This window comes from Schistocerca americana, chromosome 8, assembly GCF_021461395.2.
Source record: "Schistocerca americana isolate TAMUIC-IGC-003095 chromosome 8, iqSchAmer2.1, whole genome shotgun sequence".
NCBI classification, from domain to species: Eukaryota; Metazoa; Arthropoda; class Insecta; order Orthoptera; family Acrididae; genus Schistocerca; species Schistocerca americana.
In genome coordinates, this window is record NC_060126.1 from 51,174,794 (window position 1) to 51,202,346 (window position 27,553).

Consider the following 27,553-nt stretch of genomic DNA (forward strand, 5'->3'; position numbering starts at 1 on the left):
AACGGATTTCAAATTAATTCCGTATTTCTACATTTCCAGAAGGTTTTTGACACAGTACCACACAAGCGGTTTGCAGTGAAATTGTGTGCCTTTGGAATATCGTCTTAGTTATGTGACTGCATTAGTGATTTCCTGTCTGAGACGTCACAGTTCGTAGAAACTGACGGAAAGTCATCGAGTAAAACAGAAGTGATTTCTGGCGTTCCCCAAGGTAGCGTTATAGGCCTCTGCTGTTGTATAAACGATTTAGCAGACAATCTGAGCAGCCGTCTTAGGCTGTTTGCAGGTGATGCTGTCGTTTATCGCCTAGTAAAGTCATCAGAAGGTCAAAACAAATTGCAAAATGATTCAGAAAAGATATCTGTATGGTGCGAAAATTGGAATTGACCCTAAGTAACGAGAAGTATGAGGTCATCCACATGAGTGCCAAAAGGAATCCGTTAAATTTCGGTTACACGGTGAACCACTCAAATCTGAAGGCCGTAAATTCAACTAAATACCTAGGAATTACAATTACGAACAACTTAAATTGGAAGGAACACATAGAAGATATTGTGGGGAAGGCTAACCAAAAACTGCGGTTTTTTTTTTCAAGACACTTAGAAAATGTAACAAATCTACTAAGGAGACTGCCTAAACTATACTTGCCCGTCCTCTTTTAGAATACTGCTGTGCGCTGTGGGATCCTTACCAGGCAGATCTGACGGATTACATCGAGAAAGTTCAAAGGGCAGCACGTTTTGCACTATCGCGAAAGAGGGGGGAGAGCGTCACTGAAATGATACAGGATTTGGGGTGGACATCATTAAAACAAAGGCGTTTTTCGTTGCGGCGGAATTGACACCGACCTACATAGGGAGAAACGTTCATCATAAGAAAAATGAAGGAAATCAGAGATCGCACTGAAAGACATAGGCGTTCTTTTATCTGCGCGTTGTACGAGATTGGAGTAATAGAGAATTATTGTGAAGCTGGTTCGATGAACCCTCTGTCAGCCACTTAAATGTAATTTTCAGAGTACCGATGTAGTCGTAGTTTGTGCCCTCTTCAGCATCTTTAAAAATCTACCCAAAAATTTTGCCATGAAACGTACTCGCGCTCTTTTTAACATGCAACTCAACTCTCACACCCACAAACTCCCCTAACTGCAACTCGCGTACACCCACAAGTCCAATGCTGTGAGTCACTCATATCCATCAACTCACACTTGCCCATTCTCACTCGCTCATTCAGCTTAGCACATCATTATTTTTTTGTGTCTCTCCTATCCCGCAGCCGTAGTCCCCCTTCGTTCCTTCCTACTACCACTTTCTGCGCACATTGTTACTGTCTCCGTCTTGCACTGTCACTGCTGCTGTCTTATCACTCATTCCACTGCTGCTGTCTCTTCGCACTGTCACTATGTCTCTCTTCCTCGCTGTCACTATCATAGACTCTGCCTTTCATTAACACTGGCTCTCACCCCCTTCCACTTCCTCCATCTCTTTATTCTTCCCCCACTAGCAATTTTTCCCTCACTCTTTTCCTACCACGGTTCTATTACTTCAGCTATGTTTCACTGTCCCTGTGTCACTCGCTCTGTCTCAAAATGCTATTGTCTCCTTCCCTCTTTCTATATCACAGCCACCGTCTACTAACTTCCATTGTGTATTACTTTTCCGTCTCTTTCCCAATGCGACTCTATCCTTGTCTCTCAGCCCAAAAAAGGACAAATATGTTCGCACGCCAAAATTTTTATAGGTGCTGAGAAAGGTAGAATGAGGCAGCTGCTACACCACATTTCAGTTATAATCTTTTAAACAGCAGCATATTCGCCTTCTTTGTGCTCAGATAGGAGCATTTCTCCTTTTCCCTGCCACTGTAGGGCATGTCATTCATATGAAAAGAACTTAATGGGTCAGTAAAATTCAGATAGTTTAGTTGCGTGAAATGGAAATAAAGCGAAAATTATTTTACACCTCAGACCAGATTTTCCGTACAAAAAATTTTGCATGTGCTTCAGCACTATGAGATGAGGTTCCCAGATGGTAACGGAGACACGTGCTACGTCATCTATGAAATACATTTTCGCAGCATACAGGAATTTACGTGGGTGTTTAGCGAGTAGAAATAGGGTAACTTTGTACTTGTGTATCGAAAATGGATAAAGGTATCAAGAAAATTTTCACAAGGTTGTTCAGGATTGAGAGTGTAGGAACAGACCGTAGAAATTTCACCCATTTGTTGTGAACAGCCTTCTTGGAATCCTTGACTGGATTTTTGTACGCTGGCGGTGTGAAAATATAGTGAAAAAGCCCTTTTTTTAGGGTTTCCCAAGGAGTCGCCCGTGAACTAATGGCTCCTCCGTAATACCCATCAAGCCCACAGTAAAAACGTCAAATGTAAGAATAACCAACCGATTTGCTCGATTTTCCTAAACAGGAGGAAATGTGTAATGCTCATACGTTGACCGTGTACTGAAGGATAGTAACACTAAGACGATTCTTCTGTAGGGTATACAAATGGACCCGATCCAAAGGGCTGTTCAGAACACTTGACAGTACCTTTTTATCACCAATAGAACCCGAGGTCTGAGCACCGGAAAATCCCGTTTTTACGTGCATCATTTTGGAACATATTAGGTATTCATACATTAGGTATTTATCCGGTCTCATGCATACCGATATAGTAGAGTACATATTATACATTATAGATAGAAGCGGCCTTGAAAAGAAGTGCAAGAAAATTGTTGCGGTTATTAGAGTTCATTCTGATATCTGACGACAAAAAACTCACACTACAACCTCACAAGCTAACCGTAGTGCGTCGGCTGGTCATTCAAATCCCGTTTCTCGATGCTAATATTGCAACTACGTGTTGCATTTTGCTCGTGACGGAGGGGTTGGTCCTCAAATTTTCTTTTTCCGATGAAATCGGGCAACTTGAACTCAGCTACGTATAGTGATCAACCAGGACATTAGGAGCAACTACCTAATAGCCGGTATCTCCGCCTTTGACACGGATAACAACGACGACTTGCCGTGGCATGGAAGCAATGGGGCCTTGATAGGTCGTGTAAGGGAGTTGGCACCAAATCCTCACACGCAAGTCACCTAACTCCCGTAAATTTCGGGGAGGGCAGGGATGAGTTCTGACGCCATGTTGAATCACATCCCAACTCTGGCGAGTTGGGGGCCAGCGCATCGACTGGAACTCGCCACTTATCTCGAACCACTCCATCACACTCCTGGCCTTGTGACATGGATCATTATCTTGCTGAAAAACGCCACTGCGGTCGGGAAACATGATCGTCGTGAAGGGGTGTTCTTGGTCTGCAACCAGTGTGCGATACTCCTTGGCCGTCATGGTGCCCTGCACAAGCTCCTCTGGACGCATGGACGCCTACGTGAATTTTTCCCAGAACATAATAGAGCCGCTGCCAGCTTGTCTCTGTCCCACAGTACGTGTCAAGGAGCTGTTCCCCAGGGAGGCGATGGATTCTCCCCCTCCATCGACGTGGTGAAGAAGGTATCGGGATTCATCAGATCGTGCAACGCTCTGCCACTGCTCCAGGGTCACTTACCCATTTCAGTCGTAGTTGTCGGTGTCTTGGTGTTAACATTGGCTATGGCGTGGGGGCCCATCGCTAAGAGTGTTCGGTGCACCATGTGTTCAGTCAGACAAACCTGCACTCCGCCGAGCATTGTTTCACCTCGGTTTCGCCACGTGCTGACGACACTCACTGCAGCACTCCTCGGACACCAGACAAGTCGTCCAGTTTCCGAAACGCTCGTGCCGAGCCTCCGTGCCATCACAATTTGCCCTCCGAAAGATCGTGTGCCCTCCCCTTTCTACAAACGGACAGCACGCCCACTGATACCACGTCGACCATGGGTGTGCGTCTGGCTGGCAGTCATTCCTTGGCAGGTAGCATTTCTATCGCCTGGCCGGGTTTATGTTGACTGTAGATGGGTGTTCACAATGTTCTGGCTGATCAGTGTAGATCGAGAATCTCTTTGTAGTGAAAACAGGAGTGCGGTATGCAAGCAGATGCTAAACCATAACTTCTGATAGAATGACAAAGTGAAGAATCACAGTGAAGCACTTTGTAGATTGTGCAGCCGGCTCTCTTCATTCCCATTTAGGACAAAATGAACATTCAGCCAGGCGTAATATTTATGTTGGCACCCCTGAGAGCTCTTTAGAGTCTAATACCTATGCCAACAATAGTCAATCCTTACTAATTCCAAACAACAATACGACATCTACAATTAAACTGTATCCCCGTATGTTTGCTGAGACAAAAACTGGATGTGCGCTTAACCGGTACCAATAATATTTTTATGCTGACTGCCGTGGAACTTTAGACACTGAACCGCAAGGCAACGGTTGGCATTTGTCTAATATAATGTTCTGGAAGAAAACGTGCCTCAAAGTGATTAATTTCTTGAGAAATTTTCTCAAGTTAAACCAGGTGCCAGGGAGAAAGGGGCAGGAGGAGGGGGGGGGGGGGGGGGGGGGAGGGTGGACGCTCTGTGCATTCGTAAATTAGAAGCGAGACATAGCATTGTTGGAGTTTGTGGATGTGTAGGACGTACAGGCGTGTTCAGCGTGAGTGAGGAAAGGGGGAAAGTTGGCTGCGGTGATAGAGGATCCATTTGCGAGCAAGTAAAAAGATGCGACAAGCGAGATGGAGTGCACGGGCTTCAAGTATATGGAGGTACTGATAGAAAAATGGTTCAAATGGCTCTATGGCTCTATGGGATTTAACATCTGAGGTCATCAGTCCCCTAGACTTACAACTACTTAAACCGAACTAACCTAAGGACATCACACACATCCATGCCCGAGGCAGGATTCGAACCTGCTACCGTATCGGTCGCGCGGTTCCAGATTGAAGCGCCTAGAGCCGATCGGCCACTGCTGCCGGCCGCTGACAGAACTTGGCACACTGTCGTAGGAGGGGAGAGGTCGCATCATGATTATGTAAATGTAGAGGGTAGTGTAGGGGAGTTACCCCCAGTTAACAGTCTAAGTTTTGTCGGCCGTGTATTTAATGGTTAACGGTTCGAGCTTTCATGTCAGCTGCAGGTTGAGGATTAGTCCGAGATACACTGATGAGCTAAAACATTATGGCCGCGTACTTAATAGCTTGTTTGTCCGGTTTTGAGCGATTCTATATATATATCAGTGATCCGACAGTTTGTTGGTGGGTTTGTGGAGGTATGTGGCATTAGGCTCATGTAATTCGCGTGAATAACGGGCTGGTGAGCTGCTTACGCAGTGATGGAGCACGATAACGACCCAGATGGGATCCATAGGATTTACATCAGGTGAATTTAGATACCGAGACATGAACGTGAGTTCACTATAATGCTGCTCAAATCACTGTAGCACGGTCATGGCTTCGAGTTACGGATAGTTATACTGATGGCGGATGTTATCGCCGTCGGGGAACACATCAAGGGATGCAGGTGGTTCTCAGCTGTCAACGTATCTTTGATTACTACCAGAGATCCAATGCGAGCGCAAGAGAACGTCTCCCGTAGCATAATACTGCTCCCAGTAGTTTACGTCGGAGGCGCGATGCACGTTTCGAGCCGCCGTTCGCCTCGATGACGGCGTTCGTGCAGACGACCAGCGACCTAGTGTTGCAAAATTGTGATTTACCCGAAAAGCGGACACGTTTCCACTGATCGACGGTCTAATCCCGATGATACCGTATCCACTGCTGTTGTAACTGACGATATCATTGGGTCAACTTGTGGACACGTCTGCGGCCGAGCTCCATTTTCAACATCGTCCGATGAATGGTGTGCCCCGATACATTTCTGTGTGCACCAGCATTGTGCTCTGTCGGCAGAGATGCCACAGATCACCATCTATTCTACTTTGCAGTGCAGACAAGCATCGGAACCCCACGTTCTGTGAAGAATTGTGGACGTCCAACCATTTAGCGCCTAGTGGTAGTTTCACTATCCCAACTCTTTCCGTAGATGCTCACGACGCTAGCACGCAAACATTTGATCAGCTTCGACGTTTTCGAGATACTCATTCACAGGCTTTGCCTAATAATATTCTGCCCTTTGTCAAGGCGCTTATCTCGATAGATTTCCCCATTTACAGCCCATATCTCTGCTAGGGCGATCCTCCGCTCGTGTTTGCTGCACTTACATAACTTTTGTTACGTGCCCGCAATGCCACCCGGCGGCATCCGACGTCGCGGTGGATAGGTCACATTGTCTTGTCTCATCAGTTTATGCGTGCGTTAGTAGAGTTGGATCGTCGTTTATGGTTAGGTTTTGATTATGGGAACGGAACTGTCGGTAATTGGTCCTTTAATTTATGTAGTTTCAACCCATTGCAAATATTCTGTAAGTAGCCTGTTTATGCGTCTGTATGTTGGCAGCGCGATACACTGTATTAATAACTCTGACAGCGGAGTGCGCGCTCTGTAAGAGACTCTGTGGCTGGTCGGACCTGCAGTTGGAAGTTAACAGTCAGCGGTGATGAAGGTTGGAGGTGAACAGCCAGCAGAGGTGGAAGTTGGGAGTGAGTACTCAGCAGTAATGGAGGTTAGAAGTTAATATTTAGCAGTGAACTTCCCGGCAGATTAAAACTGTGTGCCAGACCGAGACTCGAACTCGCGACCTTTGCCTTTCGCGAGCAAGTGCTCTACCAACTGAGCACGACTCACGGCCGGTACTCACAGCTTTACTTCTGCCAGTACCTCGTCTCCTACCTTCCAAACTTTACAGAAGCTCTCCTGCGAAGCTTTCTTTCAGGAGTGCTAGTTCTGCAAGGTTCGCAGGAGAGCTTCTGTAAAGTTTGGAAGGTAGGAGACGAGGTACTGGCAGAAGTAAAGCTGTGAGTACCGGCCGTGAGTCGTGCTCAGTTGGTAGAGCACTTGCCCGCGAAAGGCAAAGGTCCCGAGTTCGAGGCTCGGTCCGGCACATAGTTCTAATCTGCCAGGAAATTTCATATCAGCGCACACTCCGCTGCAGAATGAAAGTCTCATTCTCGAACATTTAGCAGTGTTGGAGGTTTGCAGTATTAGCACGAGCGGACGGTCTGATTGTGTATCCGTCGTTGAGATTTATTATTGATGATTATATAGTTTTTTGAACTGGAAGTCACATTATTAAGGTAAAAATACATTGTTTGCTTTGCAACAAAATCTTTTCTTTGCTAACGACTTGCCTATTAGCAGTTAGAATCTTCTATTTAGCTGGGTGTGATGGCGCTTGCTGTATTGCAGTAGTTAGTATAATGAAGATTTTTGTGAGGTAAGTGATTTATGATATGTATTGGTTACTTTTAGGACTTCTTCTTATTCAGGGCCATTTGTTTGAGTTAATTTGAAAGCAGTCAGATCATGTTATCCTTGAATATTGTGAGTAATTAATGAATAGGAAAAGTTTGAGTTCTATTTGTCAGGGCAAATTCTGTAGCTCAGTGTTTTATAATTTCAACACTGAGAAAGTAGGCTCAGTACGTTCAATTTCACTCAGCAGTTTCCAAATTTTATTTTATTAAGAAGTTTCAATTTCTTTGGGTGGACGATATGACGCGGAACAAAATTTAACGAAGTGTTCTACTGCCACAGCAAAATAAAACAGGACCGGAAATTATATACAGTAAGACTGATGCATGATGCATCTTCGTTAACGAACATCACAGAAGAAGCTGGAAACGGCCACCCTGGACGTCGATGCAGTGCTGTGCTCGATTTATCGGACCGTGAGGCGGGCGCAGCCGCTCTACTCGAGAGACGGCAGCTGTAGCGTTGTCATTGCTCTGCCGTAGCTCTCCCAGGGTGTGGTGATTATTTGAGTACACCTGACACCTCAATTCGCCCCACTGGTAAAAATCTCAGGGAGGGAGGTCAAACGATCGAGATGGCGGGGAGATTGCTTACTGTGCTCTACTCACCGAAGCTGCATCCAAATCATAGTTTCCAGCGTTTGTTGTGACAGGCAGTTCTCCTGTTCATCAACAACAATACAGAACCGGAATAAAACACTTATCCCTTCCCAATGTAGTCTATTCACTTATACCAGCGCTGGACAAGCTTCTCAGTTCCACGTGAAAAGAATTCATGGAGATGTGTGCGTAGCCAGTTATGCACTGCTGCCTAGATTTCCTCTTGGTCAGCGAATCTTCAGCTACTAAGAGCGTTCTTCACTGGGTTAAAAATTGTGGTAATCTGAAGGTGCTAAATGTATAGAATACGGGGGGAGGGGGGGGGGGGAGGGACAAACAGACGAACTTAGGTGTTTGATGGTATTTCATGTGACTGTAGTAGTGTGTGGTACTGCGTTGTCATGCAGTAATGGGACATCACTGAACAGACCTCAAAATTGGACAAAACCTCAAAATTGCTGGTTTGAAGTTTCCACGCAGTAGGTTTGCGTACTTCGCACTGTTCACATTTTGACCTCTCGGCATGTGATGTTCAACAACTGCTACCTCATGGTCCTAAAACAAAGTCAACAGGACCCTACCAGCACTTCTTTCAGCTCGCACCAAGAATTCAGGCCACTCAAGCCCACTTTTGCTTAGGTTCATGAAAATGCGCCCAGCGTTCATCTCCCGTTACAGTAGTGTGAAGACATGCCACCCCTTCAACCTCGTACCCCTTCAGCTCACGGACCACATTCATGCGCCTTTCTTTCATTTCTGATGTAGCACGCATTTTCATGAACATCTGTGCGTCATGAGCAATATGGTGAGCTGATCTGACGCTAATGTTGATCGTTGCTGCAATGTCATCCACTGCAATACTCCCGTTTCCCCGTATCAGCTCTCGCGTTGCTTCCTGGGTGTGGAGGGTCTTCATCACTTGTTACACCCATTCTGAACTCACGTGCTCACTCGTATAATAACTGTGTTCGACTCAAACTTTCATCATATCGTACTGTCAGCCGACGGTGATATTCGATCGGTTTCAACGCCTCAGCTATAGAAATCTAACGACATGCAGCTGCTGCACGTTGGTACAAACGTGCATGGGTGCCGCCATTAACCCGTCCGCGATGTCGGCGTGCGAGGTTGGTTGGTTCGTTGGTTGGCTGGCTGGATGATTAAAGGGACCACACTACTAGGTCATCAGACCCTTATTCCTCCAACAGGCATGCTCACATGACTGTAGAACGGAGATAGCCTACCGCCCAAAAGCCAGGGAAAGAAACCCTCAATGTCTACGGAAGATCAACGACGGAGAGATAAGGAAAAGAAGTAGAAGAAAGGGAGAAAGAAGAAGAAAGATAGGGTAGGTGTACAATGTAGAGAGCAACCGGAAGCCCCTGAGAGCATAGTGCAATGAGAGGACATACATCCCCAGGCTCCGCCACTTACCAGAGGTCTACCACTCACTCAGAATCGCCTAGGAAAGACTAGCAGCGCGGACAGGGTAAGAGAAGTACAGAGAGACAAGGGGAACTGACAGATCACGCGAGAGGAGGGGTGGGGGGTGAAGAGTAAAGAGCAGGTAGGGTGAGAGCTTGGGTGGACCACCACGCCCAGACTGTCGCAGCCAGATCCTCTGCCCACGGGAGGCAATAGTGTGTTCCTTTAGCCCCTCAATGGGCCGATAAGGTTAAGCGGCCCTCCATTAAAGAGAATAACAGCCCCCTTCACGAATAAAACGTAAAACTTGGTCAGTCACTGAGGCATCGTGTCCTAACACCAGGGGTAGCGAGTCAGGGACATTAAGAATGTGCCGCAGGAAGGCTAGGTTGGGACAGTCCAGCAGAATGCGGACCACTAACAGGAACGACAGCGGCAGTGGGGTGGATCCTTGCGACGGAGGAGATGACCATGAGTGAGTACAGTATGCCCAATGCGAAGGCCTGCCAGGCCCATTTATATTTTAATTTTTTTTATTTACTCATCAAGTTCCGTAGGACCAAATTGAAGAGCACATCTCCAAGATCATGGAACGTGTCAGTAGATGAAATTACAACAAACGTAATAACAGATAAAAATAAATGTTCATGACCCTTAAAAAAGTCAGTCGATAAGTTTAAGTAAACGCTATCAGCAACACAATAAAAATCAGCTTAATTTTTCAAGGAACTCCTCGACAGAATAGGAGTGACCCGTGAAAAAACTCTTCATTTTCGATTTGAAAGCGCGTGGATTACTGCTAAGCTGCAGCAGTATACTGCACACCTTATTGCACAAGAGTTAAGGAAGGCCAATCCAAATGCAGGTTTGATTTCTGCCGAGTATTAATCGAGTGAAAGCTGCTTCTTCTTGGAAATAAACTAATATTGGTAACAAGAAGCGACAATAAAGAATATACGTATTGAGAGGCAAATGTCAAAATATCCAGACTTGTGAACAGAGATCGACAAGAGGTTCGCGAACTAACACCACTTATTGCCCGAACCGCCCGTTTCGAGATCCAAAAATATCCTTTTAGAATGAGAAGAGTTACCGCAAAATATAATACCTACGACAATAGCGAATCAAAATAAGCAAAGTAGATTAATTTTCGTGTCCAACGCTCACTCACTTCTGATACCGTTCGAATAGTAAAAATTGCAGTATTAAGTCGTTGAACAAGATCCTGAACGTGGGCTTTCCACGTCAGCTTACTATCTATCTGAACACCTAGAAATTTGAACTGCTCAGTTTCACTGATCATATGCCCATTCTGTGAAATTAAATCGTCAATTTTTGTTGAATTGTGTGTTAGAAACTGTAAAAACTGAGTTTTAGTGTGATTTAGCGTTAGTTTATTTTCTACAAGCCATGAACTGAGGTCATGTACTGCACTATTTGAAACCGAGCCAGTGTTGCACACAACATCGTTTACTACCAAGCTAGTGTCATCAGCAAACGGAAAAATTTTAGAGTTACCCGTAATACTAGCGGGCATATCATTTATATAAATAAGGAACAGGAGTGGCTCCAACATTGATCCCTGGGGCACCCCCCCACTTGACAGTACCCCACTCAGATCCCACATCACAGCCGTCATCAACATTGTGAATAATGACCTTTGGCTGCCTGTTGCTAAAGTATGAGGTGAACCAACTGTGAGCTACTCCCCGTATTCCGTAATGGTCCATCTGACAATAGTTCTAGAACACCATCAAAAAATAACAAAGAAGCACAGACTTTGCCGAAGTTCTGCTTTTTAGAATTTTTCAGGTTTGTTTTCACTGAATGGACTTCGTATTTTTCGGGCCTGTTTCATGTTTCCCACCCTGTATTTTACTGGTGTTTACGTCATTCTCTCTGACAGTGGCTGAGTGCTGGCGCTGCTTACCTGTGGTAGACGTAGCGGTAGCGCTTGTCGTCCAGCGGCACGATGTCCAGGAAGACGATGTAGGTGGCGCTGGGGTCCAGCCCGCCGAGCCGCACCTTCACCGTGGGGAACATGCGCCTGCAACAGCCGCACCACACGCCGCTCACACACCGCCCCTCACTGCGCCAGCTGCACGAGCACAGCCACGTGACGGGAAAACAGTCTACTGTGGCAGTGCACGAGACTTACTATTTTTCTGTGTGAACTTTGAGTGTCCTAGAGACATTATGTTGGTGTAATACTGTTTTCTGAATTTTTCTGCTAATGTCCTGTGACAGATAGCAAGAGCAGTTGTAACGTCACAATAGGTTTCGTTACACAGTTAAAATCAGTGTTATGTTGCTATCAGCTGATACACATTATAAGCGTAAATTCAATTACTTTACATAATTAATGAACAGTGAAATAATCTCAGCCCCAAATTACATGCATGTAGAAACAATTATGGATCAAAGTCTTTTATTCTCATTACAATTTGCACGTCCTGTGTCTCTATTTACATTTCCCCACCTCTCCTTAAAGTACGTTGTCAGCTGTGAATGTTTTAAGTGTGGTAGCAGACGAACTAGAGATGTATTGGGTCTCAGAATCTTCTACCAACTTTAACACAGACAGTGGAAGGCAAAAAGCAGGAACAGGAGGGTTCGACCAGAGGTGCGAAAGTCTAAAAAAACCGTTTCCTTAGAAGAGGTTGGTCATAGGCTTCCCCTACCACCTCGCGCTGCTCGGAGAGAAAGAGCTGCGCAACGGTTACGAGGAGTTTTTGGGAAGACAGGTAAGTGACCAAACGTTCCTTCAGAACGCTGCGTCGAAATCAGAAGGTATTTGAATGTTTAAACATGTTTAATGTTAACAATTTATTTATCAGAGGCTTTTTCGCGATTGATTAATTAAGAACCATTTATTGATTTTTGTTCAATTTATCCGGTAAAATAATAATCTTCTCTGTTAGAGATTTCCGTTACGACCCGGCACGTGGTGCATAGCTTCAAACTGCAACCGCTGAGAAAGATAATAAAGGGAGTTGTAGCCAGTTTTTCAGATTGCTGAACATTTATACTAGCGTGTGTAGATGTTTAACAACTTATTGAAAATTTAGTGACGAGTGTAGTTTTTCTAAGATGAATCGTTTCGTATTCAAGCACTTCGCGCTGGAGATACCAGCCACGAGTCCTGCTCGATGCCAGCCACTGTTCATTGAAAATCTGCATAGAGAAATAGTTACGATATTTGCATTTCAGTGATAACTTAGTGCATGTGTATGTATCAGCATAGTAGTGTAGTGACCACGTGCTCTCCAAGATTTTCCTTCCCCTCACAGGACGATGCAAATCAAAGGCAACACAGCTTGTAATTCAAACATAGTTAAACAATCTTTGTCCATAGTTAAATGAAAATTCAAAGCAGAATTAGTGAAGTGTGTATTCAAAAGATTGTTAAGAAGTAACTTCGTAAATTTTTGTCTAATGTTGGTTAAAATAAAATTAACTTTGTTTTTCGAAGTAATTTCCGTTCTCGCCTTGCTCATTTAAACCACACCTAAGAAAAGAGAATCATATTAATCACGCTGCCCCTTTACAACAATTATGGGCACAAGACTAGATTCGTGCAGGACGTAGTTTTCTCTGACCATCCCCAAAATTACAATTGCGTTATCCGTTGCGACCTCAAATTCAATCGATAAGATTGTACTTTGAACTTTGATGGGCCTAAACATCAATTCTAAAGCGGGCAGAATGGTCATGGAAGGTTACGCTGCCGAGAGAGAAAAAGTGTGCATAAGATCCTTCCCCACAGCAGGCTTATATAAAAATGCATAAAAGTAATCCCTGCTGATAAAATCAAGCAAACTCCCTTCTCAGACTGACACAGACAGGGAGAATTAACGACATTTACGACCTAAATACCAGTCGTTGGGAGCTTGCACAGTGGGGATTCCACATATGGCGTGTGATATCGATGTGCGCATAATAGCCGTAAGTGTCACTGAATTCCACTTTGCCAAACAAACTGCGCCAACCGAGATCCGTGAACGCTTGGTGAAGTTGTATGGAAGCGGGGCAGTAGACGTGAATAATGTTAGCCGGCGGGCACTGAGTCTCAGCAGTACTAGAAAAGCTGTGCACGACAACCCAAGGCCCAGTCGACGCTACTCAGCTGCCATCCTTCGTAACGAACAACGTCCCCATCAAAACATCCTAGACGACCGGCGGACTACGACCAACTGAGTGCACAGTTGAATGCCGCCTGCAACGCATCAGACAAATTGTTACGCAATCTCGATTATAGAAGATTGCATGCGAAATGGGTACTGCGAATGCTTACATGAGATATAAAAAAACCGTAGGTTGAAAATTTTTCACCTGCTGGGCCGATACGACGCTTAATGTGACAATTTTCTGAAGACCATTATCACCGGACATCATCTGTGGTGTAAAGATGAGCTGGAATCTAGAAAGACAGTCCATGGAGTGGTGACTTGCGAATTCTTCAACAAAGAGACACAGCTATCTGCTAGCAAAGTGAAGTACACAGTCCTGTTGAACAGCCAGTGTGTGGTTCTTTTGGATTTCTTGGCACCCAAACCAACCGTCAAATGAGGACGCGACAAGACGACACAGATTAACCCGAAAGCCCGGATTTACAGAGTCAAACCAGAGAAGAAGACAAAATTATGTTTACAACACGATAACGCCAGGCCCCACCGCAGTTTTGCGACCACAGAACTCACTGCAAAATTTTGCTGGACTGTCTTTCAGCATCCATCGTAAGTCCTGATTCACCACCTTCAGGTTTGTCTCATAGGTGCCTGTGAAAGACGGAACAGGTGGCCAACGTTTTCCAGAGTCAGACACCGTCCACAAATGTGTAACACGGTGGTCAGCTTCAGCCCGTTCGGGTTTTTACTAGTGCGGCCTGCAGGCTCGCGTCCAGAAAATATTAGAAACGCCTAAAAGGCAGCAGGCTCGTAACACGACAGGCGCCTGGCGTGGTTCCAGGTAGAGAAACCACTATCATATTGTTATTGGTTCAAATGTCTCTAAGCACTATGGGACTTAACATCTGAGGTCATCAGCCCTCTATAACTTAGAACTACTTAAACCTAGCCAACCTAAGGACATCATACACATCCATGCCCGAGGCAGGATTCGAACCTGCGACGTAGCAGCCGTGTGCATCCGGACTGAAGCGCCTAGAGCCGCTCGGTCACAGCGGCCGGCTACGATACTGTTAATACGTGTAGCCGCCTTTTTCCTCAGTTGCTAATAATAACTTCAGTTATGTTTTATCATAATGGTAAGAAAACCTCCAGCCTTTTGCAACTACGGCGTTGTGACTTCTACTTTACAATTTCAGCAAACACGCGAATTTCACGCGAAATCACGAGCCAAGCTACGAAAAGTTTCTAACATGGTTCGGAGATCTGGCGAAACCACCTGGGTGACGCGTGGGCACACAATGAGCAAATCAACAAATTTAAGGGATTTGGTCGAAAGACACACCGTCACGATCCAGCGGCTATCCACGAGTGCCAGAGATGCGTACCATACATACAAGAGGGATAATGATCAAATCCTGAGTAAATTCGAAATTTAGCACGGTCTTAAATGCGAGATGCTATAATAGTTTCCACAAAGAAACTTTGTCTCTGAACCTGGCAGGAAATCCAAAGAGATTCTGGTCGCTAGCGCAAGACACAATGCCTTCTCTCCGTGATAGCACGCGTCACCCAGGTGGTTCCGCCAAATGCCCGAACCGTGTTATAAACCTTTCGTAGCTTGGCTTCTCACTTCCCATAAAATTCGCGTGTTTTCTCCAATTGTAAAGTAGAAGTAACAATGCCGTAGTTGCAAAAGGCTGAAGTTTTTCTTACCATGACAGTGTCACTAAGATGGATGTACTAAACACGGTTTTCCGAAATTCCTTCATCAGAGAAGACGAAGTAAGTATACCAGAATTAGAATCAAGAACAGCTGCCAACACAGGTAATATAGAAGCAGATATCCTCGGAGTAGTGAAGCAACTTAAATCACTTAATAAAGGCAAGTCTTCCGGTCCAGATAGTATACCAATTATGTTCTTTTCATTGGAGTCGGCCTCCTTAAATGTGTCAGGAACATTGCTGACGACTGGAATCCCTTCGTAACTAATGCTTCGTCAATCAAAAATTGTAGTGTTTCAATGTTCAACTAGGATGCTATTGCACGGATATTCGTTGTGTTACATGTGATCAGCCATAAGCTATTCAGTACACCCAAATGGAACATGTCCAAAATATTGTAAATTATTTTAAACATTACACTATGAACTGAAATTTAGCAACACGCCTCTTTCTTAGACAGTAGATTTATTCACAATATACATAAATGACCTTGTGGATGACATCGGAAGTTCACTGAGGCTTTTTGCAGATGATGCAGAGGTTGTAACAATGGAAAATTGTACTGGAATGCAGGAGGATCTGCAGCGAATAGACGCATGGTGCAGGGAATGGCAGTTGAATCTCAATGTAGACAAGTGTAATGTGCAGCGAATACATAGAAAGATAGATTCCTTATCATTTAGCTACAAAATAGCAGGTCAGCAACTGTAAGCAGTTAATTCCATAAATAATCTGGGAGTACGCATTAGGAGTGATTTAAAATGGAATGATCGTATAAAGTTGATCGTCGGTAAAGCAGATGCCAGACTGAGATTCATTGGAAGAATCCTAAGGAAATGCAATTCGAAAACAAAGGAAGTAGGTTACAGTACGCTTGTTCGCCCACTGCTTGAATACTGCTCAGCAGTGTGGGATCCGTACCAGGTAGGGTTGATAGAAGAGATAGAGAAGATCCAACGGAGAGCAGCGCGCTTCGTTACAGGATCATTTAGTAGTCGCGGAAGCGTTACGGAGATGATAGATAAACTCCAGTGGAAGACTCTGCAGGAGAGACGCTCAGTAGCTCGGTACGGGCTTTTGTTAAAGTTTCGAGAACATACCTTCACCGAAGAGTCAAGCAGCATATTGCTCCCTCCTACGTATATCTCGCGAAGAGACCATGAGGATAAAATCAGAGAGATTAGAGCCCACACAGAGGCATACCGACAATCCTTCTTTCCACGAACAATACGAGACTGGAATAGAAGGGAGAACCTATAGAGGTACTCAAGGTACCCTCCGCCACACACCGTCAGGTGGCTTGCGGAGTATGGATGTAGATGTAGATGTAGATTCAGTTGCTGATAATGTCGAACGCCTGATGTGCGTGGCAAACGAGTGATACCATTGCATGGATATGTAATGTGCTACAGATAAAACGTAAGAGGTACTAACTGGACAGAATCTTGTCGCAATCATTCATTCATTCATACAGAAATTTCTAAGATGTAAACGACTGAAAGTAAAACTTAAACATAGGAGTAAAGAAAAGCAACTGGTGGAAACGTAATCTCTGCACTGCATCAACAAGAGACTATCACTGTTCCGCTTAACGATATTTATGTTTATGAAGGCTAAAGTAGTAATTTAGGAGAAAAGCCACTTCCTCAGTCGTATTATTTACCAACAATTGGTAAATTAATATTAACGAGATTACAATGGTATTTTGGAAGAAAGTATTAGGTTGGTGGATACGTTCGTAGGGTTTTTGTTTTATTTGTATTCCGGTTGCTGTGGGTTTATCTATTGATTGTCCTTTTCATTTATAATTTACTCTTGCTATTTGGGTTTACATATCGTTATTTTGTCATCTCTGGAAAGTGAGTGGAGCTGTGTACGCTACAAAATGGACTGCCAGGTGCAGAATCGCAACATTTTCAACACATTCTTCTGTTTGAGTTCAGTAGAAGTATGACAGCAATGGAAGCAGCCGGAAACATTTGCGCCGTGTATGGGATTAACGCTATTGGACAGAGCACGGAAAGAAAATGGTTTTCTCGTAGCAAGGAGGATCGTTTTGATATTAGTGACTCTCGACATTCAAGAAGACCTTCGGGGTTAGATGAAGAATGTATCAATCCACAATAACCCACATCACTGCACTCGAGAACTGGCAAATGTCACGAACTGTGATGGTTCCACCATCGTGTGACATTTTCATACAGTGGAGAAGGTTCAAAGATCGACGGTGTGGGTACCGAATGGTCTAAGGCAAAATCATGTAAATCTGGGTAGCCATGCGTCCATCTCTGCTTGCTCGTCATCAATCGGCTCGTGAAGAACACCGACCATTCCTGCTCTGTATCGTTACTTGTGACGAGAAATGGTGTCTTTAGCTAACATAAGGAAAAGAAAGAAATAGTTGAGCTCAAACATAGCGGCCACTCCCCAAAGAAAGATCTGCGTGCATCCACAGAATGTAATGTTCCCCATCTGGTTGAACAATGACAGTGTGGTGCACTACGAATTACTTCCCCGAGGTGTACCCACCGCTGCTGACATTTCTTGTCAACAACTGAAGCGTGTTGCCGACACAATACACGAATGACTTGCAGGAAGGCTGCGTGTACTGATGCTACTCCACAATAAACTTATGGAAAGACGCTACGAACTTTTTCACCAACCTGACAGTTGCGTACACTTCTCCTTGCTGTGTAGCTCCCGGAAATTTTTAATTGTTGGATTTCAATCTATTCCTCTCTTACAGCTAGGTCTATATGACATAAATTTACAGATATGTCGAAGGATTAGACACAGATCCTACATTTTCGAGTGGCTAATAATTCATATTGTTACTATATAAGAGCAAGAGCAATTCTTCTGTACTGAGGAAGTGGTAACGAAAAGTAGATTATTGAAAGTTGGCAAGCTGCGTTCGGAAGAGTTCCATAAAAGAGTTTTTTTCATAAAAGCACTAATGGACGAATGTTTGTACAAAGTGGTAAATAGGGTGAAAAGAAACGATGAACATGTGCTGCAATAGCCACAATGCTGTCTTTATAACTATTCAAGTTCTTATATTTCGCGGATGGGATGATACTTTGGAAATCCGTTAAAGAGTGCGAGATGGGACGAGACATCCAGAATGAGATTTTCACTCTGCAGCGGAGTGTGCACTGATATGAAACTTCCTGACAGATTAAAACTGTGTGCCGGACCGAGACTCGAACTCGGGACCTTTGCCGTTCGTGGACATGTGCTCTACCATCTGAGCTACCCGTGCACGACTCACGACCCGTCCTCACAGCTTCTATTCTGCGAGTACCTCGTCTCCTATCTTCCAAACTTCGCAGAACCTCTTCTGCGAACGTTGCAGAACTAGCACTCCTGGAAGAAAGGATATTGCGGAGACATGGCTTATCCACAGCCTGGGGCATGTTTCCAGAGTGAGATTTTCACTCTCCCGAGTTCGAGTCTCGGTCCGGCACACAGTTTTAATCTGCCAGGAAGTTTCATATCAGCGCACACTCCGCTGCAGAGTGAAAATATGATTCTGGAAACATCCCCCAGGCTGTGGCTAAGCCATGTCTCCGCAATATTCTTTCTTTCTTCTTTCAGGAGTGCTAGCTCTGCAAGGTTCGCAGAAGAGCTTGTGCGAAGTTTGGAAGGTAGGAGACGAGGTACTGGTGGGATGAGACATCGCTGATCAAATCTGGACTCTAGTAAGACTTCGTAGAGTAATCGCACGAACGAGTGGTTTTCCCCAGAAGCAGGATGGAAAGTTCGTACTGGATCCGTTGTCCTGTGCAGACAATACGTGTCCCGGACACTGACTACGGCTGCCAAGGACTCGTACTAGGGGAGCGATCAACTCAATGAACAGTTTACGTCAGCACTGGCTATTAACGTCTACAGCCAAATTCGGTGTGCTCACTGATGCTGTATACTAATAAGTTGGCCTCTGTGAACAAAGTATGGTTTCTCGTTCCCTTAAATGGAAACCGCGGTTAGTTGGCTCCATCAGTACTTTCGTATGAGCTACATAAAATGTAAAGAACAAAATCATTACTCGTAAATTGAGTGTAGTTTGGAAGAAAAGAAACATTTCTGAGGCCCCAGACGAAGAAAACGGTCAGTTAATTCATTTTCATGTTCATTTGAATAAAATTCATTCCCAGGCTTCCCACCAATACTTTTGCCTGCGAGTTATACGCGTAGTTGATTTTTACTAGTCTAGTTACCGTTATTCAGTTTAATTTTTCCACGTGAATGTGCAAAACGGTGGTTGTTTACGGATTCGGGGTTTGTACGACAACCGGAATACGTGGAAACAGAACAGGTAAGCGGAATGCAAGCGTCGGAGGTTGGCAGAAGCGCCCGACTGGCATTACGAGCACGAGTGGTCGGCCACTCGTTGGTCGGAATAAAGGGCCCTAATGGAAGCGGCCAAAACTGATCTCGTTAATTAGAGCCGCTCATGGAACGGGCGAAATTGAATCGGGAACGCAGCAGTCGTATTCAATATCGCAGAGCGAAAAGAAGCGCGCAGCACGTCCCCGCGAACAGACCGGGCATCAGAGACTGCAGCGCCGCGTTAATTAACGTTCTGCGGAGGTAGGGTGGGGGAGGGAGGGGGGGGGGAGGAAGGCCGATGGTATCTGGCCAGCTATCTCAGTCACGCAAGTCGTCATAAGCGCTCCCGGCTCCGCTGGAGAACACAGCTCATCCGCATCCGCCCCTGTTCAAGTGCATAGTCTCACCTTGTAGCGATTCAGTTAAATTTTTTTCACATACTTAATACGCTCTGAACAACACCCCTTTCGTTGCCGCGGATGCCACTGTGGCCTTTGATCCGGAGTAATGTTACTTCTTTTTGCTGATTTTGCATCCTAATGACCTGCTAACGATTGGGTTGTTGTGTCACTGTGTAAAATGCTTTTCCAAGCCAAGATCTTGGTTGCTTCTCGGGAGTCGGTTAAGGGGGGGGGGGGGGGGGGGTAGGACGTCAAACGGGCCGACTTGGAGCAGGAGAGGCACCAAAGGACATTTTAATTTCCACTGTCTATACATGTGGAATTTCATAAGAAAGTGAAAGTGTATTTGTGCACAGTAATTCAGTTAAAGTAATACATCTTCTGTTGTGACAGACTTAATGATAAATTTGGCACACAGGTAAGTCGTGTGTATACATAGTAATTTTATAAAATTTGCACTTCTTTTGTTGTAACTGCATTGAAATTTGTACATAGATGACAAACAAAACTGACAGTTGGTACTGATGTGTTTAAACTATGGTTGGTTGTTTGGTCATGAAACCAAAAGCCAAAATCAAACAAATAAATAAGTAAACAAACAACAACAAATGTTCGAACGTGTGTGAATTCCTAAGGGACCAAACTGCTGAGGTCATCGGTCCCTAGACTTGCACACTGCTTAGCACTGTATAGCATGGGTATGTGTGCTAAGGACAAAACACACATACCCATGCCCGAGGGGGGGTTCGAACTTCCGGCGGGAGGGGCATATAACAACACCACTTTGGAAGTAAACATTTGTCGCTGCTAAAAAGGTCCCACACTGAGAAATAAATAAATTAGGAAAAGGTCTCTGATGATCTAAGAAATGTTTCGAGAATATCTACACTACTGGCCATTAAAATTGCTACACTAAGAAGAAATGCAGATGATAAACGGGTATTCAGTGGACAAATACATTATACTAGAACTCACATGTGATTACATTTTCACGCAATTTGGGTGCATAGATCCTGAGAAATCAGTACCCAGAACAACCAACTCTGGCCGTAATAACGGCCTTGATACGCCTGGGCATTGAGTCAAGCAGAGCTTGTATGGCGTGTACACGTACAGCTGCCCATGCAGCTTCAACACAATACCACAGTTCATCAAGAGTTGTGACTGGCGTATTGTGACGAGCCAGTTGCTCGGCCACCATTGTCCAGACGTTTTCAGTTGGTGAGAGATCTGGAGAATGTACAGGCCATGGCAGCAGTCGAACATTTTCTGTATCCAGAAAGGCCCGTACAGGACCTGTAACATGTGGTCGTGAATTATCCTGCTGAAATGTAGGGTTTCGCAGGCATCGAATGAAGGGTAGAGCCATGAGTCGTAACAAATCTGAAATGTAACGTCCACTGTTCAAAGTGCCGTCAATGCGAACAAGAGGGGACCGAGACGTGTAACCAATGGCACCCCATACAATCACGCCGGATCATACGCCAGTATGGCGATGACGAATACACGCTTCCAATGTGCGTTCACCGCGTTGTCGCCAAACACGGATGCGACCATCACGATGCTGTAAACAGAACCTAGATTCATCCGAAAAAAATGACGTTTTTTCATTCGTGCACCCAGGTTCGTCGTTGAGTACACCATCGCCGGCGCTAGTGTCTGTGATGCAGCGTCTATGGTAACTGCACCTATGGTCTCCGACCTGATAGTCCATGTTGCTGCAAACGTCATCGAACTGCTCGTGCAGATGGTTGTTGTCTTTCAAACGTCCCCATCTGTTGACTCAGGGATCGAGACGTGGCTGCACGATCCGTTACAGCCATGCGGATAAGATGCCTATATCTCGACTGCTAGTGATACGAGGACGTTGGGATCCAGCACGGCGTTCCTTATTACCCTCGTCAACCCACCGATTCAATATTCTGCTAACAGTCATTGGATCTCGACCGACGCGAGCAGCAATGTCGCGCTACGCTAAACAGCAATTGCGATAGGCTGCAATCCGACCTTTATCAAAGTCGGAAACGTGATGGTACGCATTTCTCCTCCTTACACGAGGCATCACAACAACGTTTCCAGGCAACGACGGTCAACTGCTGTTTGTGTATGAGAAATCGGTTGGAAACTTTCCTCATGTCAGCACGTTGCAGGTGTCGCCACCGGCGCCAACCTTGTGTGAATGCTCTGAAAAGGTAATGATTTGCATATCACAGCATCTTCCTCCTGTCGGTTAAATTTCGCGTCTGTAGCACTTAATCTTCGTGGTGTAGCAAATTTAATGGCCAGTAGTGTACAAAACATGTGGCAGCTTTATATGATTAATGAGGTCGTACGAAAAAGACTTTAATTTTTTTACGATGTCCCCTGCGATGGTAGCATCAACTTCGCTCTTCTTGATCTGAAAAGGAAAAAATACATTGGTGAGTCTAACAAGGGAACGATCTGACAAGTGGGTCACCGATTTTGGTAAAGTCTGGAAGGACGTCCTGTATTGAAAATAGAGATATACGTGTTTCGGCTTTTTGCTTGAAACCGCTTAGTTTTGGAAAACATCGAAGTTAAATTTGATGAAGAAAAACCGTATTTTCAACGCTACTCGTCGAGAGATCCTCCAGAAACAAACATTTTAACTGATTTAACGTTAACAATGTTCATGTTATTAAGGTTCTTGCATCTTCATGTTGTAGCTTGGGTACACGTCATTTCAGTGTTGCCAGAGTCTGAAGTCAAGGAATTAGGTTACCAAACCACAGGGCCGTGTTCGATTCATCGTTGTGACTTTTTCTCAGTCTATGTTTGTTTTAGTGTTAACTGATAATGCAATACTTCGCCCTTTTTTACAGTAAAGCATCGGGACGTGTGATTAATAACTAAATAAGTATATGTTATAATTTTCTGACAGTTATTTTCACCGTGATACACAGTGCAAAAATACACCTAAAGTAAACGTAACTGTTCGTCTATTCGTAAGCGTTGTCACAATAATGTGGCGAAACGTATCATAGAAACAGGCAAAAGAAATATTTTTAGCACCATGTGGAACACATGAGCGAAATCTCACCACATTATTTTGTTTTCCGCTACATTGTTCGTGAAAAACATACCTGATTCACGCTGCTAAAAAATAGATCTATGACATATAAATTTGAAAAAAAAAACGAAAGGTATCCTCGTTAGCAGAATATTATCAAATACACAAAAAAATATGGAACGAAAAAATAAAAATGTAAGACCAAGAATCGAACACCGAGCTGTTTGGTGGCCTAATTCCTTGACGCTCGACCGCCGACTTTGCTCTGCTGAGCACATTCAGTGACGCGTACCCAAGCTACAACATGAAAACAGAGCGACGCTGATAACTCTAACATCACTGAATTTGGACCCCATGTTACAAAATGTTTGTTTTTTAACGATATTATTATGCACAGCATTGAAAACATGACTGTCCGTCGTCAAATTTTACCTCGAGTTCTTCAAAAAGTAGAGGGCATCTATTAAAAGGCCGAAACACGTGTATTTTATTTTCAATATAGAACTTCCTTGCTAAACTTGATCAAAATCTGTGACCCGTATGTCAGACGCTCCCCTTGTGAGTGTAGAGAGCGTGAGGCAAGAGAGCACGTTGTCGTTGTTGTTGTTGTTCTTGTTGTTGTTGTTGATGATGTGGTTTTCAGCCCGCAGACTGGTTTCCTGCACCTACCCACTGTACTCGTCATCTCTGCATAGCTACTGCAGCCTACAGCCATGTGAAGCGGCTCACTGCAGCCGTGCCTCGGTCTACCTTTAAAACTTTTGCCCGACATACTTTCTTCCATTACATAACTAAGAACTGGTCCCTTAGGCGGTCTTCTATCAACCAATCTCCTTTCAGTCAACTTGAGCATACGTTTTTCCCCTATTTGAATCACTACATTTTCAATGATTGTTCGGCGCACCCATATAGTCTTTAGCATTCTTCCGTAGCACGACATTTCAAAAGCTTCTACTGTCTACTTCTGAACTCTTTATTTTGCACGTTTCACTTCCGTAAAAGGCTATGTTCATGACAAATACCTTTAAAAAGCGACTTCCTAACACTTAAATTAGTGTTAACATAATTTTCTTTTTCGGTACTGCTTTTCTTGCTATTGCCAGGTTTTCATTTCACGTTCCTTCTACTTCGGGAATCGTCACTTATTTTGCTGCCCAAATAGCAAACCGGATCTACTGTTTTAGTGTATCATTTTCTAATATAATGCTTTCAGCATGACGTGATTTAATTCAACCATATTCCATTACGTTTGTTATAATTTGGTTGACGTTCATCTTATAACCGTTTTTCAAGACACTATCCGTTCTGGTCAACTGCTCCGACAAAATTGCAGCGTCATCCGCAGACATCAAACTTTTATTTCTCATCCGTTAACTCCAGATCCTTTCGAATTTGCTACCTGTTACTGCTTGTTCAATGTACAGATTGAATAACATGAGCGATAGGATAGAAATCTGTCTCACTCCCTTCTCAACTGGTGCTTCCCGTTCATCTCCTTGTAACTGCAGTCTGGTTTCTGTACAAGTTGTAAATAATTTTTCGCTCTCTGTATTTATCTCTGCTACATTCAGCATTTGAGAGAGTGCATTCCAGTAAATTCGTCAAAACTTTCTCGAAATCTAGAAATGCCATAAACGTAGATTTTCGTTTCTTCAGTCCGTCTTATAGGGTAAGTAGTGGGGTGAGTATTGCCTCGCTTGAGATCGTAGCAAAGGTAATCAAAGTAATAAGGGCAAGGGAAGCCCACTCACGACTACCGCGGCTATGCTGTGGCCAGCAGCTTCCTTCCTTTGCAAAAAATCATTTCAACTAATAGCGTGAAGCGTCTCTTTTTTCTGTTATTGCAATGCTGACTATTTTAGAGAAATCTGCTGTTAACTTTCTACACTGGTGTCCAGTTTTTGTCCGAGCTGATCTGAAACAAACTCACCGCCAGAGTTACTCCAAAGATATTGAATGGAGTGTAGCAGGCCTGGTCTTCGAGCGGCCAGTCTAGTAAATGCATGAGATCTTTGTAGAAACACGATGTAATGCTCTTTGTTTCGCAGCCAGGCGGATTGTAGACTGACGCACAACATGCTACTGTGTAAAATGTGTCCATGAATACCTGGGTGGATTTCGCCATTGACTTAAACTGATCGTCTCAGAAGGCGAACTGCTGCACCCAAGGTACAGTCAGGCAGATAACTTACGCCAAGTCCACGTACATTGGTATGAGTCCCACATCATATCTCGCGACCAATTTCGCGACAAAATCTTCTTCTACTAGTCCACAGACATTGTTTGAACCACTTCGAGCCATGTCGTCCATTTGTTTTTGCTATTAGAACGCGTGGGTAGCAAGACGAGGCACATCTGCCACATTTACAACTCACCTGAGATTGTGAGTATGTTATGCCCACAGGTTGTTGTTGTGTATACAATAATAATAATAAGTAGTTCAAAAAATGGCTCTGAGCACTATGGGACTCAACTGCTGTGGTCATAAGTCCCCTAGAACTTAGAACTACTTAAACCTAACTAACCTAAGGACAGCACACAACACCCAGCCATCACGAGGCAGAGAAAATCCCTGACCCCGCCGGGAATCGAACCCGGGAACCCGGGCGTGGGAAGCGAGAACGCTACCGCACGACCACGAGATGCGGGCATAATAAGTAGTAGTAGTAGTAGAGTAATAATAATAACAATATGTTCATTTGGTGTACACGCAGTGCTGGCCATTAATATTGCATCAGCAAGAATTATAGCAAATAAGAAAACAACTTATTGTACGTATTGAGTGCTATGTGATTAAACTGTAGGAGATTTGGGGGTATAAAAGGTACATTTCCTACAAAGAGTAAGAATGGATCTAACTTCACTGAACATCTTAGACGGGCAGAGAGAAGTGCTGTGTGAAAAGTGTAATAATAAAAGCAGAAACTGGCCAGCTAGCAAGAGTGAATTGATACAACTCTTTCTAAAAACCTTTTACAAAATTTGTAATTCAATCGAAGTTCTAACTTTTACAAAATCTGTAATTCAATCTAATTTATAATAATAATAGTAAGACTGATAACTCCAATGGCCACCGAATGGAAGGCAGTCTATCTGTCTTGTGGTGGCTCGTTGACGCCGGGTGCAAGTCTTTTGAGCTGACGCCATTTAGGCGACTTGCGCGTCAGTGACCACGAAATGATGAGAACAACACAACACAACACCCCGTCCCCGAGCGAAGAAAATTCCTGACCCCGTAACTACTGACAAGTACAGAAACGTCATTCCACCCCGCTTCATCTGAGTTCATCAAGTCTCGGTAAGGCATGACCAGGTGTTGTGAATGGATGAAAGGTCTGCAGAGTTTGCTGGTTAGATGAAGTTCGTTATCCTCGGTATCGAGATCAACGTGTGGTCTCGCATTATCTGTTTGAAAAGTTATGTTATGGGGGCCTCTAACCAGAACACGCCCATTGGCCTCGACAAGTCAGAAATATGATGCCTCCTAACAAAAGTACCAGCCGTGCGGACCTGCGCTGATACCACCACGTTTTGAGCTGGGCCCGTATGACGATGAATGCAGTGTGTGAACGTGTGTTCTCCATCAAGACTCGCCTAAAAAGACGGCGCGGTGCCACTCCTGCGTCACTGCGACCACCACTGCTGCTACGCCTCTTCTTCCTGCCGCATCAGTGCAAGCTTCACTGACAATCACCACGCACGCAGTACGTGCCGCTCCAGGCGCCATCGCACTGTCCGGGTGGATCATTACCTTGCTGTCAACAAGTGCAAATAAGTAGATACAGTGTGAGCTGTAGCTATCGTGTGGCAGCGAACCTTGGCAGATAAACTAATGCGCTAATGTGTAACCGATCTACACTGCGAAAAAACATTAGTTCCAACTGTGGTCACCTGGTGCCAATCTCTCGATGTGCACTGTCTGTATGGCGGTATGAAGTTCACGCTGTCATTTCACGAGTCATGACGTTAGCGAACATTATGGCTATCAAGGAAACAGAACGTGCGCTGTTAGTGAAACTGTTTTATGCGAGCGGCAGCAGCTATAGTGCTGCATTGAGAGAGTACGAAAGGTCTGAGGAGAGGGCCGATGACATTAAACGGTTTAAAGATGATAGTGGAATTCGAAAACACGGGTGCGCTCGGTGTGGTACCACGAAGAGGCAGGCGTGCTATGTAGTGAAACTTATTGACGAGGTTGTTGACTGACGGTATAGCACATGCAGCACCATATGGTGCTAGTGCTCGAGCTGTGTAACGACAATTATCCACCCCCCCCCCCCCTCTCACCCCGCCACTGGTCAACAGTACGGAAACCAGAATGAGATTTTCACTCTGCAGCGGAGTGTGCGCTGATATGAAACTTCCTGGCAGATTAAAACTGTGTGCCCGACCGAGACTCGAACTCGGGACCTTTGCCTTTCGCGGGCAAGTGCTCTACCATCTGAGCTATCGAAGCACGACTCACGCCCAGTCCTCACAGCTTTACTTCTGCCAGTATCTCGTCTCCTACGTTCCAAACTTTACAGAAGCTCTCCTGCGAACCTTGCAGAACTAGCACTCCTGGAAGAAAGGATGCTGCGGAGACATGGCTTAGCCACAGCCTGGGGGAT

The 27,553-nt window shown here is 44.7% G+C and overlaps 1 protein-coding gene across 1 annotated transcript in view; it reads right to left on the bottom strand.

The window, feature by feature from the left end:
• LOC124545519 (T-box transcription factor TBX18-like) overlaps positions 1–27,553 on the bottom strand; it is a 239,975-nt gene that overhangs the window by 156,648 nt on the left and 55,774 nt on the right. The window contains exon 3 of the mRNA XM_047124466.1: positions 11,258–11,374. Coding sequence (XP_046980422.1) covers positions 11,258–11,374 — 117 coding nt within the window. The remainder of the gene's footprint in view (positions 1–11,257; positions 11,375–27,553) is intronic.